We start from the raw sequence: 18,456 nt of genomic DNA, 5'->3' as shown, positions 1-18,456 counted from the left end.
TTATTCATTTCCAATAACAGAGGGTGGCAATAGGGCGTTGAGACTTTTTGTTTTTCCAGTTTTGTTTTGATACTCAGTTTTGTTGCCCCTCTACGCTGGGGATACAGACGTGCGCGCATTTGACAATGTTTGCAGTTGGCTTTATGTGTGTTTGGGAGAGTAACTAAATGAGAAATATCTCTCTACTATTTATATGAATGGGGAACAAGCCGAAGTAGCTTTAATTGAATAACAAAAGCGAAATGAGGGAATCAAAAACTATTGCAGTCAGTCAATCAGCAGAGTTTATTGCTATTGTCTTGTTGGATATGTGTTTTCTGTGGTTTGTTTTGTTTCTCTCTTCTACTTTTAGTTTCGGGGGGAACAATGCTGCATGACATTTTAATCAGTTATGCTGTGAGCGCATTGGTAAGGGCGGGTGGTTGGAGCAAACGCCAACGCCATTTCATTGCAAGTGAATAGAGTCGATAGTTGAATGTGGATTCCTTAACTTGGGTTTGCTTTTGCTCACCGTTGTCTCATTTAGCTTTGAATGCTTCAACGTGTCTGTCGTGTGTATTGTTATTTAGCGCTTCGTCGTTCGTTGTCATCGTTCGCTCAATCTGTTTTTTTGTCTTTAGTGATTTATTTGCTCTGTGCTTATTCAGTGCTGCATTTTACTGCGAAGTCTAATTAAAATAAAAAAACGAAATAACAAAAAATCTCACTTGAATTTTAGCACAAATTTTTAACAAATTCCCATAACATAAAACAGATGTGTGCTTCTTTGTAGAGTAAATCACACACACATTCATACGGGTGGAGTCGCCTTCATTGCTGTCTCGCCGCGGCTTTCAGAAATAGGAAAAAGTTGTTGATTTTGTTTTTGTTATAAAATAAATATCTACAACTATACAAGTTACAACAAAGAATTTCGTCAAAACCAAAAAAAAAAAAAAAGAAAGTAACAATAGAAAAATGTTAAACCGCATATAAATTCTTCTCAAGCTCACCAATTTGTTTGTATGCGCCGCAACGCCTCATAATAAAATAATCACAAATTCTATGCGGATGTGGAGCAGTTAAATATAAAACAAAAACAACAACAAATTGATATCAGTGAATTAATGTAAAAAAAAAATATTTTAAACAAATTTTTAAGGAGAAATTTTTTATACGCCATACGTTTTGCGTTTTAGATAAAGTATTTTTATAAGGTATTTAAACGATAAAAAGTCAACGCTAGATTAAATACCACCCACCGGCTGCAGAGTAGACAGATAGAAGAGAAGGCGGCGTAAAAGTGCATCAACAAATCTAACTAATCTCCCCCATTTCACCCATCACCTCAACTCAAGCATAGAACGTCAACATGGATATTAAATTCGTCAATGTGCTCATTTTGGGCTTTGGATTTATGTTTGTGTTTACATCGTTCCAAACGATGGGTAACATTGAGGTAAGTTTCTCAAATTATCTTTGCCCCAACCTCTCTCTATCGTTGTGGTGTTCATCCCTCTTAAAAATGAGAGAATATAAAATCAGCTAAAATGCTTGCAAAAGATTCGTGAATTTACAGTTATAATTTATGATGGCGATAAATACCGATAACTCGATAATTGCAACATTGATTATTTGATCCAATAGCCCAATTGAGGATATATCGTTAACAAAATCACTTCATTTTTGTGCATAGAAAAAACATTTTTCAAGGGGTTGTTCACACTATGAGAGTCTGTAATGTCTGTATGTATGTGTGCAGTAAAGTGGGAAAAAGCCAATCGTACGTTCACAAGCCATTCCCACGAGTATTCAATTAAGGAATACAAATCAAAACGTGCATTCAGTTGAAATTTTTGGTTCAATAATTCGGGAAGTGTTTTTTTTAAAGCTAAGACCGAGCGACAGTGGTACAGAATCATATTCATTGGCCAAAAGTACATGCTAATGCAAATTTGCCCAAAAAGAAACAGGGCCAAAATTTCTCACACATGACTGAGTGCTGTCCGACTCAAGTTTAAGCTTTATGATAATGATCCGAACGGCATGCCGCAATGAGCTCCTCTTTGGGGAGAAGTTTTAACAGCATTAGGAGGGGATGACCTTCGCTGAAAATTTTTTCTGATGTTCTCGCCAGAAGGCAAGGCAAGTAATGCGACATCAAAGGCCTACGGAGTAGAAATGGCAAAATATCAATCCACTCAATATTCTTATTTAAAAAACGTTTATATTATAGAGTAAAACCACAATTAAAACAAGTAAAAGCGTGCTTAGTTCGGCCGGGCCGAATCTTATATACCCTTCACCATGGAACGCATTTGTCGAGTTCTTTGGGCGGTATCTCTTTTTAGGCAAACAAAGAGTATTGAATAAGAACTGTTATGCTATTGGAGCTATATCAAGTTATAGTCCGATTCGGACCATAAATGAATTGAATGCTAAACATTGTAGAAGTTATTGTGTAATAATATTTCAGTCCATTCGGATAAGAATTGCGCCTTGTAGAGGCAAATCGGGAGATCGGTTTATATGGGTGCTGCATCAAGCTATTGATAGATTTAGACCATATTAGCCACGTATGTTGAAGGTCATGAGAGAAGCCGTTGTAAAAAATTTCTGCCAAATCGGATGAGAATTGGGCCCTCTAGAGCCTCAAGAAGTCAAGATCCCAGATCGGTTTATATGACAGCTATACCAGATTATGAACCGATTTGAGTCATACTTAGCACAGTTGTTGAAAGTGACACCAAAACGCCACGTGCGAAATTTTAGCCAAATCGGAAAAGGATTGCGCCCATTAAAAACTGAAGACCCAAGATCGGTTAATATGGCAGCTATATCAGGTTATGAACTGATTTAAACCATACTTAGAACAGATAGTGGAAGTGTTACCAAAACACCAGGTGCAAAATTTCAGTCAAATCGGACGAGAATTACGCTCCCTAGAGGCTCAAGAAGTAAAGACCCACGATCGGTTTATATGGAAGCTATATCAGGTTATATAGCGATTTGCGCCATACTTAGCACAGTTATTGGAAGTCATAACAAAACACCTCATGGAAAATTTTAGCCAAATTAAATGAGAATTGCGCCTTCTAGACGCTCAAGAAGTCAAGATCCAAGATAGGTTTATATGACAGCTATACCAGATTATGAACCGATTTGAATCAAGTCGGACGAGAATTGCATCCTCTAGCGGCTCAAGAAATCAAGAGCCGAGATCGGTTTATATGGAAGCTATATCAAAACATGGACCGATTTGGCCCATTTACAATCCCAACCGTCCTACACTAATAAAAAGTATTTGTGCAAAATTTCAAGCGCCTAGCTGTACTCCTTCGAAAGTTAGTGTGCTTTCGACAGACAGACGGACGGCCATGGCTAGATCGACTTAAAATGACATGGCGATCAAGAATATATGTACTTTATGGGGAATCAGACGTATATATAGGACCTCGAAAATCCTATGGAGAGATTCGGATCGTGAAAAGACGAGGATATTACTTAAAGAAGGTAGGAAGGAGATCCGTATAGATGTCGGCATCATAACGGGACACATAGGACTACGAGCTCACTTAAGCAGAGAATAGGTGCGGTAATAGCATGTGGGGAAGATGACGAGAGGTTGGAGCATTCCCTTTGTCATTGTCTGGCTTTTACGGCTAACAGATACCGGCACTTTGGCGGGGACACTATACCCGACATGAACCAACTTAGGGGCTTGGTATGGAGAACAATAAAGGATTTTGTTAGTATTATAAAATTCCTGACATAAATGTTTTCGAGTTTTCGATTTAAGCCAAATCGGACAAAAATTGCGGCTTGTAAGTCTTCAAGAAGTCAAATCAGGAAATTGGTTTATGTGGCAGCTATATCAGGTTATATACCGATTTGGACCGTACGCATTACAGTTGTTGGAAGTCGGACAAAAATTGCAGCTTCCAGGGGCTCAATAAGTCAAATCGGGAGATCGATATATATGGGAGCTATATCAGGTTTTATACTGATTTGGATCTTACTTGGCACAGTTGTTGGAAGCCATAAGAGAACACGAAGTGCAAAGTTTCAGCCATATCGAACAAAATTGCGGCTTCTAGGGGCACAAGTCAAATCGGGAGATCAGTTTATATGGGAGCTATATGTGGTTATAGACCGATTTGAACCGTACTTGGCACAGTTGTTGAAAGTCCTAACGGAACACTACTTGCAAAATTTCAGCCAAATCGGACAAAAATTGAGGCTTGTAAGGACTCAAGAAGTCAAATCGGGTTTATATGGGAAATCGGTTTATATGGGACCTATATCAGGTTATAGACCGAATTGGACCATACTTGGCACAGTTATTGCAAGTTATAACGGAACACTGCATGCAAAGTTTCAGTCAAATCGGACAAAACTTGCGGCTTCAAATCTAGAGATCGGTTTATATGGGAGCTATATCTAAATCTGAACCGATATGGCCCATTTGCAATCTCCAACGATCTAAATCGATACATAGTATCTGTGCAAAATTTTAAGCGGTTAGCTTTAATCGTTAGACCGCTATCGTGATTTCGACAGACGGACGGACGGACATAGCTAGATCAACTCAGAATCTCGAGACGATCAAGAATATATATACCTTATGGGGTCTCAGACGAAAATTTCGAGGTGTTACAAACGGAATGACTAGATTAGTATACCCCCATCCTATGGTGGTGGGCATAAAAATAGCGGAAATAATGAATATTGCTATTATTGATAGTTTTCTAGCTCTAATATAGACCGATATCCCGATTTAAGGTCTCGGGCCCATAAAAGGCCCACTATTTAAGTTTTTAGACATGGGTGCTCAATATAGTTCAGATCGGTCTATATTTGGATATAACGGCCATATATACCGATTTCCTGAATTAATGTCTTGGTCCCATAAAAGTCGCAAAATTGCCGCCCTTATGGCATTTTTACTGTCGGTAGTATCTGTTCACACTCGTCGTCCTCGCGTTAGCACCACACCACTTCACACATTCCGTGATCGCCCGGATCTCCGCCTGCAGGACCGTATTACGGTCAGGCAGTCTAAAACAGATATCAGTCCCCGGGTTCTCAATGTAAACCCCAGGTCCACTCTGTCCTCTAGCTTTGATCCATCCGTGTAACATAATCTTCCAGATGGCAATACTAGGGTTTCGTCAATCCAAGACTGTGCCGATGGCTGCAGTGCCTCAAGGTTCATCTCAGGTATAGGATCGGAAACCTCTTCCTTTCCTTCCAGGTTTCCTATCGTCATTTCGATTATACCGCGATGGTATGAGCTGCTCCCATCCTCAATCCATTCTCCCATCGCCTTAAGTCTCATAGCCGCAGTGGCTGCCTCACACTTAATCTGTATGTCAATGGGTCGAATATCTAGAATAGTCTCCAGTGCCTTAGTGGACGTCGCATTTATTACCCGATTTCGCTGAAATTTCACGATATCAGTGTTCAATATGGCCCCGATCTACATATTTTTGGATATATGTAGTTGCCTTGTGCCTATAAAAGATAAATTTATTATCCGATTTCGCTTAAATCTGGCATAGTGGCTTTTGTTACGCTTTTCGACATGCGTGCCTTATATGGTTCAGATCTGTCTATCTTTAGATGTAGCTGCCATATAGACCAATATACTGTTTTACCAACTTGAATAGTGAATTGTAATAATTAGATCACTCGACATCCGTGCCGAGTTTGATCAAAATCGGACCATATTTCGATATAGCCCTAATGGGTTTAAAAAATGATGGAGTGTTCACGGGATTATGATGAAAGGTGGTTAACAAATGTATACAAGATGGTGGTTATCCAAAGTTCGGCCGGCCAAACTTAATGCCTTTTAACTTGTTCAACCTAACCTTACCTAACCTATTCTCAGCAGATCGGTTTATTTTACTATGGGTCTAGCTCTTCTTGTTTTTGGCTTGCGTTGCAAATAATTGGACAAAATCCTAATGACATACCCCACAGTAGTAAAATTATTCTGAAAGAAAAATATTTTACATCAATTCGTTAAATAAGCGGAAGAATTTGAAAAACAATAAATAAGGTTAAAATGAAATACGTGCCGTGCAACTTTTTATTGTTATTGCATTTATTCCTGATTAAAAGTATGACTACATTTTTGTTTTTATATCTTCAATTGAGGAAACTTTGATACAATATAAACCACTAAGCAGTACTCTGAAACGTGCTGACCAAAACACGCTCCTTTTAAAAGTTCACTGAGCTTTGACGTAATTTTCGAGGCCTTTGTTGAGGTTTCACCATGGGAATGAACATTTTTTATACGATTTTTATAATTTTGATTTTCCACCTCTTGGCAATAATTGAATAAATCTTACAACATCATATAATTGAATTTTAATATTGCTGTATGGGGAAAAAATGAGCTAACATATGAAAATTTTAGTTAATGTGACTTAGATTAGATAGTTTGACTAACAACCTAAATTTATATCAAAAAGTTTAGGTTTCGACTCAGGCAATTTACTGTCACAATGACTTCCTTTGAAGTTGTTTCATCTATTGTCCTTCCCAATGCTGTATGACAACTAATGACTAGGTTTTTGTGTAACCACTTACAAGTAAACAAAAATGAAAGAAAATTGTGTTTGATGTAAACAATGAACTGTGTGTGTGTTTCCAAAAACTTTTTTACCCGAAAATTTCTCATACGTCATTGAAATAATATCCTTGAAAATGCGTGTACAACCACAAAACCGACATATCCTCATTTTCAAGATCAAATATTTATTGAGTTTTCCTAAGGCGACAAAACATTCTCTTGAGAATGTCCTCGACATAGAACTTTAAACCTTAGAAAACACACTTATTGTTACTATTGCCCTAGCAATAATTTTTGGGGGCTTGAATTTAAGCGGCCTGTCAACATAAGGCCTTTAAAAAGCAATGAAATAAAATTGTGGAAATGCAAATTTCCGAGTCCGAACGGAGTGCCGCAGTGCGACACTTCTTTGGAGAGAAGTTTTTACATTGCAAAGTACCTTACAAATGTTGCCAGCATTAGCAGGCGATAATCATTGCTGAAAATTTTTGTGATGTTCTCGCCAGGATTCGAACCCAGGCGTTTAGCGTCATATGCGGACATGCTGACGTGTGCGATTGGAAGAATCTGATATTAGTGTAGAATGTAAAGTATACATCGGAGCGTACTGAGAAGGCTCACAGATGTTGGGCACTGTGTGGACGGGCCGTAGACACGAAATGGGGCCTGAATCCGAGTATAGTCCACTAGCCCTACAGGAGCGTGATTAGACCGTTAGTAAGTACTAACGCCTCTGTAATAATAAAGATGATATGGATAACCACTAGATATGAGGTCTACTTCGATGTTCTGAGGTGGATTTAATACCCAGGGTTTCCACAAAATGGGTTTTTAACAGGGCTACGGGGTTCACCGGAGTCGGGTATTTTAGGCCGGTGTCGGAATATTTAACCGGAATTGGAATTTGGTTCGGAGTTGAGCACGCTTGTCCCGACTCTGAACAGCTCTCAGACTCCGACTTAGACCCGACCCGAAGTAGGAGTCGAGGACTAGACTCCGCAGCCCTGGTTTTTAACCGGTACCATGGAAACAACGGAGTCCGGCATAAGGTGAGAGATGTACTCGTCACATGCTTAAAACAACTTTCCCATCTTGATCCGTAAAAAAATGGACACCCAACCTGTAGGCCTATTGGACAAAATGATTCTCAAATGAAAGGTCTATGGGAGTAAAGTACTGCTCTGATATTTAAATTAGGAACGCCGAACTACCAAAATATCGCTTAAAAGCACATGTGGCCTATTGGAACAAAATAAGACTCCGAAAGTTCTTGGGAAAAAGAGAACAAATCCTGTATTAAATTTTGGGTAATTTGGGCCCAGCAAGAACTTGGCACCCTCATGACATGAGAAGGACACATAGCACTGATAATTTTGATACTTTGGTCACCAGCTTCAATAAATCTACAGAACATTGTACTTCCAATAAAGCATTTAGGTTAGGTGTAAAAGAGGGTGCGGATTTTAATCCGACCCATGCCACTATGGGGATACACCTATATCAGTAATTGCTTTGTTGTGCGCTCTAAATACTAAAAAAAAGTAACCTCGAAGAAGAAAATTTAAGTTAGAAATTTGGTGCTACTTACAAAACCCTTAATTGTGTTCCTAAGTTGGTTCATGTCTGGTATTGTATCCCCACCTGAGTACCGGAGTCTTTTAGCCGTGAAAGCCGGGCAATGACATAGGAAATGCTCCAAAGTCTCATCTTCCCCACATGCCATCACTTGCCGCACCGTAGTCGTATGCGTCCCGTTATGATACCGAAAGCTATACTGACCTCCTTCGTACTTCCTTTCAGTAATAACCTCGTCCTTTCACAATTCGAATCACCTCATAGGATTTTCGCCGTCCTACCGACTTTTTCGCTGTTCCACAGTGTTTCATGCGCATTCGTCGCCTACGCCTTTAACTCGGACTGCGTCGACCCGAAAGGCTTTGGGTTAACCAAAAGCAATTAAAAGAATAAAGCTACTACAATATTTGAAAGAAAAACTTAACAAACTGCGAAGGAAGCGAGAGTGGAGGGTCTCGATCCTGACCCCTATATTAGCGAAAAAAGAAAAAATCGATTCGCAAGTTTTAAATGTGATGCCTTATAGGGCCACTTTTGCACAGAGGTTAGCAAGTCCGCCTGTGACGCTGAACGCCTGGGTTCGAATCTTGGCGAGAATATCAGAAGAAATTTTTCAGCTGTGTTTATGCCCTCCTAATGCTGGCAACCTTTGTGAGATACTTTGTCATGTAGAAACTTCTCCGCAAAGATGTGTCGCACTTCGGCTATAAGAAGGAGACCCCTTATCAAGAAGTTTTCCCCTGTTCCTTAATGGAATGTTCATGGGCAAGTTTGCATTTGTCTTATAAGGCCTCAAAGAAGGAGATATCCGTACCTGAGATTTGCCGCTTAATACATCTGCACATACGGCCATAAATAAGTTTGGTATCCTATTCGCCCCATTATGTTTACATTGTAAATACATGCACAAGATAATTCTATTCATTGTCGTAGTATGTTTTTACTTTCATTTTCCCCCATTCTGTTTTTTACTTTTTGTGTAGTGGTAAATGCGGTCGCAAGTGTTGTAACAATATTGATGTCCTTGATAGGTAGCCAAGGCAAACAAACACAACTCGACAACCGCAGTTTAACAACAACACCCATAATGCCACATTGAGACATAATAGACTATTTCCTACAAAGCTGTAAACCTATGTACAATACAAACCAACACAGCCTGGTCAGGCGTTATGTACCTTCCCACAATCCCCTCTCAAGACTTATTTTTCTCAGGAAATGCTTTTCCAATACTACCATTTCTAACTACCATACACCACCACATTGTATGTAGGTGTCCCTTTGGGGCTTTGTTCAGTCCATTTAAATCAATGCCTATGAGGTTGCTTTGTTGTCCTGATGGTAATGGTAATTCTTTTCTCTCTATTTCTTGGAAATCTTCCTTCATTTACTAAGAAATCTCATATGGATCTTAAACGAATTTATGTGCAGTCAACGGGAAAGTTTTTAAATAAATTATCGTCCCACTCGATGAGTTATGTCCTTTAATTAAACGAGTCAAGAAGCGGAAAATATTCATAATTTGAAAACATGTCAAGTGCATATCTTGAGGGAATATCCTTGGCTGAAATTACACTTGAAACGAAAGAAAGTGTTGGGAGAGAAAACTATAACAGTTATAATTGAAATAATCTGTGTTGGTTATGCAAATAATTAACGGATTTATGTGAGGAAATCTTTTATAAAATCTGCTTAGAAAAGGAATTTTAAGAAGAAAGAATAAACCAAGTTCGGTACAAGAACTAATACACAGGGAAAAATAACTTATTCAATCATTTTTATCCCCATCATCATAGAATGGGAGTATAATAAATTCATACCTCTGTAAATGTAAGCTTAGCAATGCAACCTAGGGTGAAAAATTAATACCAAATAGTAGTTCGGAGAAGAACCGCCACACCAAACTGGGAGGCCTGTCATTGAAAACCCAGACAATAACAGACTAAATCATCTCCTCTTTATCCTCATCAAGACAGTTCCTACAGTAATCATTATGCGTAATGCTTTTGCTCATCGCCTAAATGCGCAGATATGACTCCTGTCATAGTGCTCAGTTACCTCTTTGCAAAAGCAAAAAAGTCGTACGTTTTTCTTCTTTCGACAGTATGCCAGAGAGTTCTGGCATACAACATGCCTATGTCAAGGGAAGATCTGTGGAGACGAAGTTGTGCATAAAATAGAAGAATCCTTCGATGCCAAAACGTACGCAATGCGGTATAATCGAGGCGACGAAATTAAACCTGGAAGAAAGGGAAGAGATTTCCGATTGGGTACCTGAGATGAACCTTGAGGTCGAGTGCAAGGCACACCATTGGATTGTCGAAATCCTAGTATTGCCATCTGCAAGATTATATTACACGGATAGATCAAAGTTAGAAGACGGATGCGCATGTAACACCGTGGAACAGCGAAACAGTCGGTAAGACTGTGAAAATCCTATGGATCGATCCAGATCGTGAGAAGACGAGGCAAAATGCCGTGTAATAGCGGCTTTATGAATACAGAAAGTGACAACTCATATGGCATGTCTGATTTCAATTGTGGTTATCTTGATGGCACAGATCTCTGTCTCTGAAAGACCGTCCACTCGTCCTACAGATTAAATGACATAATCATATCAAATGCGGCGGAGCAGGCTCTCAATTTCAATTCCGTCGACATCTTGGAGCCATGATGTCGTTCAATTATCCCTCTCGGCAAGTGAACCCTGAAGATCATTTCTCGAATTGGTCTCGGTGCCAGGTAGTCCTAACTTTTCCCTAGGTTACTGTAGTATGGAGAACTGAACTATAGCCATACCCCCCTTTTTTAGCGGACTTAAAGGCATGGTTTCAAATATTGCCTTCAATAGGCTACGACCTCAAATATACCTGGGATGTATTTGGTGGTGATTCTTATGCAGATTGGTCTTTGAACCTTCTCGATTTCCCTAGTACGAATCCTCCTATATACATCTGGGGGAACGCCCCGTCTTAAAACTATCCCACAAAGAAATGTTTACCGTGTTGGGATAATATTTTTGGGAGTAGAGTATGAATAAATGAAAAAAAATTTGGTCCGAGTGTCCGGCATCTATAGTATAGACAATGGAACCGTGGCTGTAAGCTTCTTCCGCTAGCATCCTAAGCACAGTCTGAGTGGCAAAATTACCTATGTCGACCATAGTAGGCTGCCAACTCAAATTCAACTCTATTTCAATTGTGGTTATCGTTATGCCACAGGTCTCTGACCGTCCACTCGTTCGATATTTCAAATGTCATAATCATATCAAGTTTGTCGGAGCAGATGCTCGAATCCAATTCTGTAGCCGTTTTGGAGCCAATTGTGAATACCGGGCAGGGTAGAACATGGTAGTTCTTCGAACAATGTACCTCCGTTCAATTTTCTCTCTCGGCAAATGAATCCTGAAGATTATATCTCGAATTGGTCTCGGTCCCAAGAAGCCCCCATCTTTCCCTATGATTCTGTAGTATGCAGAACGGAACGAAAATTTTGTATAATTCCTATGAGATTCATATGACTTTTTTAACACGAAGTTCCAGCGAATTAGATAGAACAACATTTTTTGGATCTCCTTGATTCAGAGTCACCTTTTTTCTAACTATGCCATCTACAAAGTATGCTTTGATAACCCCGCCGTATAGGATATTATTCGCCTAGTGTGACCCCTGGACCCCTGTGCAGGCTAGAGCGGCGGCGCTGGGAACACCCCACCTTTCAACCACCATGTAGTAGACCGATATGTGGACCGATTAGGGCAATGTTGGCCTCAATTGAAAAGTACACAGAAAAAATAACTCTTAGAAAAAACCAACTACCAAATTTGTTACTTTAAATTCTCAACGAATTTTAGCATTGAATCGAAGACATTCTTTGTTGAAGTACATAAGTAAGTCTCTATAAGACACTTGACAGACAAAATTGAATTTTTTTCTTGTTCAACAAATTCTTTTGTTGAGGTAGTTGTAGAAATAGGCGCATTACCATGTCGAGCACAAAACTCCCTTGCCATTCATGACTTGCAAACCCAGGTTGGAGTCCCCCGGACGGCCAAAAAAAATTTATTTTTTTCATTAAACTTATTTTAAAAAAATCAGCATTAAAAATATGAATTTCATATTCAGAAACAAAATTTGAATGGTTTTAACCTTTTATTAATTAAATTAATTGAGACACTTATTACTGTGCAGCAGTACTGATTGATTTAGTTTATCATAAAGATGATGTCGGTAGGCCAGAGGATGCGTGCAAGACTATTAGTTGAACTAACTATTAGTTGAACTAAGAACTACTAAGAGTTAGTTGAACTCACCATTTTAAGAGCAATAGTAGAGAGCGACAGAGGGAAACCCAAGAGCAGCAGTAAAACGAACGAGACAAAGCAGCGCGAGCCGAACAAACAAAACAAAAACACCACCACCCGAAGCAAAGCACATGTGTAGGCTGGTTAGATGGTTTTTTGCTTTGCTTGATATATTGTTGTTGTTGTTATATGTTGGCTTGCAAAGCGTGCCTTTCAACAACAAATTTGTACTTTGGGTCGTTGAGATTCAAAATAAATTGTTGCAGGAAAATTAACAAATTTCTTAGTCGTTTCTTCGACCAAAGTTGTTGTTTTTCAAAATTATTTTTATCTGTGTATGGGTTAAGTATACCGATCCGATTTTTGAGTCTATTTTATAAAAGACCAGAAACCTTTACCGAAGGCGAGGAACCAACATACATTGGGATTCATACCAGATATATCAGAGATGCGTGGACCGATTTATGCGTATTTTTGTTTGTTAGACACAGAGCAACACAACAGAAACCCAAAAAATTAAATCAAATATTTATATTAGGGTTCAGGTACCCAGTTAAATGCCCCACATTAAAATAAACCCATAAGGGTATATAGACCAACTCAAATGGGACATACATTAAAGGCATTTAAGAGTAGAATGCGAATCTGATAAAAAAAAACTTTAGCTAAAGTTTCGCTATCTTTATAACCCGGCACCCAGAAAAGATGAAATTTGAATATGTTCCCCAGAGATTTAATAGCCACCTGAGAAAATATTTATGCCAAACGTCGTTATAATATTAAAAAGTTAGAAAACGTTTTTTTGCTATTGCTTTGCTATATACAGCACATTTTTGCTGGCTATTGACATTAAACTTTGTTTTGTTATTTATAGAAGAACATTCTTATAGGGTAATTTTTGGATTGCAATTGTAGGTCTGCAACATCTTTGATACCTCTAAACTGCATCCACATTATAATGAGGAGAAATAATAACAACTTTTACTTTGCAGTCAACCAAACAGAAAAGAAAACTTGTAATCTTTTTAACTGAACTATTGAAAACTCTATTAAGCGTGATTGCAATAATAAAGAAAAATAAAACAAGGAATGACAGCGACACTGAAGGTTAACGAGAGTGGGACCAAAAGGCACAGCTCTATATTACCAGAGTTTAATGTTTAGATGTGAAGATTCGGCTGCCAGTCACAAGAAAACACAACAAGAATGTCTAAGACAAATTAAAAATGTACCAAAATGCTGGTTGTCCAATGACAAAACTCATTAGAGCAATAGACAATTGATGCCAGGTACAGGAAAACACATTAAGAATTTTTATGTGTTTGCTAATATTAACGCATTCAAGAAATATTCATCCAAAGGAGATATTTATTTAAATGTGCGAAAACAATAACTCACATAAGTATTTTTTTGTTTTATTTATAGCATAACAGATACAGCAGATCATAATAAAAAACCATAATGGAGTTGTGCGAAAATGGAAGGTTTTTTATACAATTGTCTATCATAACATCGAAGTAAATGCTATATTCTGAAAGAATTTTCAATTACCAACTGAGATCTGCTTTTGATTCGTTAAAAGTTGAGTTTGAACTATGTTACAACATTTAATTGAACTTGGCATCCTTTTCAATATGCACTATTAATTTTAAAGTTTTGACGTTAAATAAATTTGTAAATAACGAAAAACTAGTTGAAACCTCAGTAACATGTTCTATATATCAAGAATGAAAGGTATTGCCAGGGTAAACATTTTTAATATTCCTCCCACCAAAGCTGTCATTGTAATAAAAATCGTTTTACTTTTCTCTTCAAATACTTTTAAACCTCACCTCGCTTTTGAGTTTAATAAATATTGTCTAATGAATGTTTTGTGATCACATGAAATGTCTTTAGCTACACCAGTTACATGCCACCGGTTTTATTAAGTTACAGCAAATGTAACATACAATGACGTCGCCTTCATTTGACGTCAACAAACTTGTCTTTTAGCCAAAGAAAATGGTATTAGCCATGGGGGTATGTACTAAAAATAAAGGCGAAAAAACAAATCACCGAAATAGAAAATTGCTTTTCGAGACATTAAACATATTGTGCGTGATTTATTGAAGCAAAAGAAAAATTACATGAAATTGAAATGAAATTAGAGGGAATTAAAAAATCTTGCCTTGTAATGAGCAATAATGAAAAGAATCTACCTTTATCAACTACGTCTCTAAATATCTGATTTTGAAGGGCTATTATAGTTTCATAAACTTATATGTATATCCCTTGTATAACCGGATTACAGTATGTGGATCTAAAGGGGTTGTTGACTTGTTTTTTTTTTTTTTTAAGAAAAATTGAATAAAGAGTGTTGGGTTTAAAAGTTTAACACCATCTTAAATATGGGTAACTTTCGGATTAAAAAACCAGTAGGAAAGGGCAAAAGTCGTGCGGTGCCGACTTTATAATACCCTACAACTACCCTATAAGTACAATGTGGGAGCTATATCCAATTCTGAACCAATTTTGATGGAACTCGGCGGATGTCCTCAAATGCGTTATTAAACAATCCGTATCAAATTTCGTGGAAATATGTTCAAACTGTAATAACTACGGTTGACAATTGACAACATTATTGCAAATTACCCAAAATCTGACGAACATATATATGGGAGCTATATCTAATTCTAAACCGATTTCAAGGAAAGCGTTGTACAAAACGCTGTTCAAACAATGCGCTTGCAGTGGCTCTAGAAGTTAAAATCGGGCGATATATATATATGAGAGCTCTATTTCAATCTGAACTGATTTCCCTGAAATTCATCAGTAATGTCGAGAGTCAACAGAAAATCCTTTCTGCCAAATTTCAAGAGAATCGGTTAACTAATGACCACTTTATTGCAATATTACTGCAAATTGGACGAATTTATATATGAGAGCTATATCTAAATCCGAACCGATTTCCATGAAATTCATCAGTAAAATTTCAGGAGAATCGGTTAACTAATGACCATTTTATTGCAATATTACTGCAAATCGGACGAATTTATATATGAGAGCTATATCTAAATCCGAACCGATTTCCATGAAATTCATCAGTAATGTCGAGAGCCAAAAGAAAATCCTTCCTACCAAATTTCGAGAGAATCGGTTAACAAATGACCGTTATATAGCAATATTACTGTAAATCGGACGAACATATATATGGGAGTTATATCTAAATCTGAACCGATTTCGACCAAATTTTATAGACATTATGGAAATCTTCAAGGAAAGCGTTGTAAGAAGTTTTTGGAAGATTGGTCAATAAATGCGCTTGCAGTGGCTCCAGTTGTGAAAATCGGGCGATATATATACGAGTTCTTTGCGTTATACTATTGGAGCTAAGTCAAGTTTTAGTCCGATTCGGACCATAAATGAATTGAAATTTATATGGCAGCTGTATCAAGCTATTGATCGATTCAGACCATATTAGACACGTGTGTTGAAGGTCATGAGAGAAGCCGTTGTACAAAATCTGCCAAATCGGATGATAATTGCGCCCTCTAGAGGCTCAAGAATTCGAGATCCCAGATCGGTTTATATGGCAGCTCTATCAGATTATGTTCCGATTTGCGCCATACTTAGCACAGTTATTGGAAGTCTTAACAAAACACCTCATGCTAAATTTCAGCCAAATCGGATTTTGGAGAATTGCGCGCTCTATTGGCTCAAGAAGAAAAGACCCAAGATCGGTTTATATGGCAGCTATATCAGAACATGGATCGATTTGAAATATACTTAGTGCAGTTGTTAGAAGTGATACATAGTGATATGATAGTGATGATGATATGATAGTGATGATAGTGATGATAGTGTACTAATACACCACGTGCAAAATTTCAGTCAAACCGGACGAGAATTTCGCCCTCTAGAGGTTCAAGAAGTCAAGACCCAAGATCGGTTTATGTGGCATCTATATCAAAACATGGACTGATTTGGCCCATTTACAATCCCAACCGACCTACACTAATAAAAAGTATTTGTGTGGCTAGCTTTACTCCTTCAAAAGTTAGCGTGCTTTCGACAGACAGACGGACGGACATGGATAGATCGACTTAAAATGACATGACGATCAAGAATATATATACTTTATGGGGTCTCAGAAAATGGGTCTGGCAGTAAATGGAGATAAGATGAAATGAATGGTTTCAACTCCCAAAAAGCCTTGCACAACGGAGCAGATAAAGAACATGGAGAAAGTTGGGAACCACAACTTTGAGATAGTCAGTAACTTTATCTACCTCGGCACCGCCGTAACCGAAACAAATGACACCAGTTTTCAGATAAAGCGAAGAATAATACTAGCGAACAGATGCTACTTTGGTGCATACTACTTTGGTGCAGTGCTTGGAGTATTTGAGAGAAAGATTCTTCGTAAAATATATGGACCAGTTTGCGTGAACGGAGAATATAGGCGACGTATGAACCTCGAGCTGTATGACGACGATAGCATAGTTACACGCATCAAAATACAACGGCTGCGTTGGCTAGGTCATGTTGTCAGAATGGATGAAGAAGCTCCAGCAAAGAATTCTTTTGAAGGCTAACACGGTGGTACACGCAAACCGGGAAGACCAAAAGCCCGATGGAAAGATCAAGTTGTGGGAGACACATCGAAACTTGGTGTCAGAGATTTTAAAATGAGCGCAGAAGATCGAGGCGCTTGGAACGCTATTCTACGTTCGGCTAGTGGAAGAAATATTCTGTCATAGCCAATTAAAGTAAAGTAAAAGTATGGGGTCTCAGACGCATATTTCGAGGTGTTACAAACAGAATGACGAAATTAGTATACCCCCATCGTATGGTGGAGGGTATAAAAAAATATTTTTGTAGTAAAACATATTTAAAGAAAATGTTACAATGAATCTTTCTGTACCCATACATGAATATTTTAAAAAAGTTTTCAGCACAAACTTTAAAATTCAACATCGCTTCTAAAATACGAACCCCCGAAAGGCTCTTAACATGATCTTTATCCTAAATTCCTTCTAATATTTCGTGTAACTCTTATCTTACAAAATTGATTTGCTACACCAACGATTCATGGTTTCTTTCTTTCCAATTTACTGTCGATTGCAATCAGGGCGTGTATTATGTTTCTTTGTTGTGGTTAAGCGAAAGATCTAATTGCACTTTAATAAATAGTTGCGAGTCGTCTATCGAATGCTTTAAATTTGTGCAATAATAAACCACCTTACAAATCTATAACTTAGCCTTGTTTTGTTTTCTAGCTCAGTTCAATGCACGCCAGTCTAGTCTGCTTCGCGGGGTAATAAATGCACTTTTAAGTTTTTTTTGTTGGCTGAATGGAATTTTTGGCTGATCCAAAGACACCATTCACTTGTGTATGGCTAAAGGAAATACCAAACCTATAGATAAAGAGCAATTATTGTTACCGCAGTAATTTGGTTCACATTTTTTATATTAAGGAGAAACAAAGTGATTGTATAACAATATTGTATAATATTCTTTTAACAAAACAAAGTAACAACGGCAGGGCACAAGGTTTTGCATACCTACGCACCACTTGTGTTGTTTTGCGACCCTAATGTTGATGTAAAATTGGTGGGTTGGTAGATATGTGAATCATATTTAACCTAAATATTAGAGAAGCAAATAGAGTTTGATGTAAATCGAATGAAGAATGATTTTTTTCTGAGCTTGAAGAAGTCCATTCAAGAAATTGGTTTGGTTTGCACCTATGTGTTAAGATAACTCGCCAGTTCTTAAAGTTCATTACTGACTGGCTTCCCTAAATACGACACATGATTCAGAGATGTCGTCTTCAAGCCTTAAGTTGTTAGTTAAGCCGCTTTTGCTGGAAAGAAGAACCCTATTGTGGAAAGCGATGCTAAAGCACATCATCAGATATTGGTAGGTCCATAACAGCTGGTTGTACGCAATTCCGAGACATCATTAACGCACCAGCCGCTCGCTTTATACCACCCGGTCAAGTATAAAAAGGGCGGCCCGATTTCCCGGCACAGGC

General features: G+C 38.0%; 1 protein-coding gene across 1 annotated transcript in view; it reads left to right on the top strand.

Annotated features, from left to right (window-relative positions):
- The first annotated feature begins 487 nt into the window (after positions 1-487).
- The window catches only part of LOC106083382 (UNC93-like protein MFSD11), a 53,169-nt gene continuing 35,200 nt past the window's right edge, over positions 488-18,456 (top strand). The window contains exon 1 of the mRNA XM_013246329.2: positions 488-1,438. Coding sequence (XP_013101783.1) covers positions 1,352-1,438 — 87 coding nt within the window. The 5' untranslated portion in view covers positions 488-1,351. The remainder of the gene's footprint in view (positions 1,439-18,456) is intronic.

The sequence above is a fragment of the Stomoxys calcitrans genome, chromosome 2 (genome assembly GCF_963082655.1).
Source record: "Stomoxys calcitrans chromosome 2, idStoCalc2.1, whole genome shotgun sequence".
In the NCBI taxonomy this organism is placed as follows: Eukaryota; Metazoa; Arthropoda; class Insecta; order Diptera; family Muscidae; genus Stomoxys; species Stomoxys calcitrans.
The sequence above is the reverse complement of the archived record's forward strand: the minus strand, read 5'-3'. Positions and strand labels throughout refer to the sequence as shown.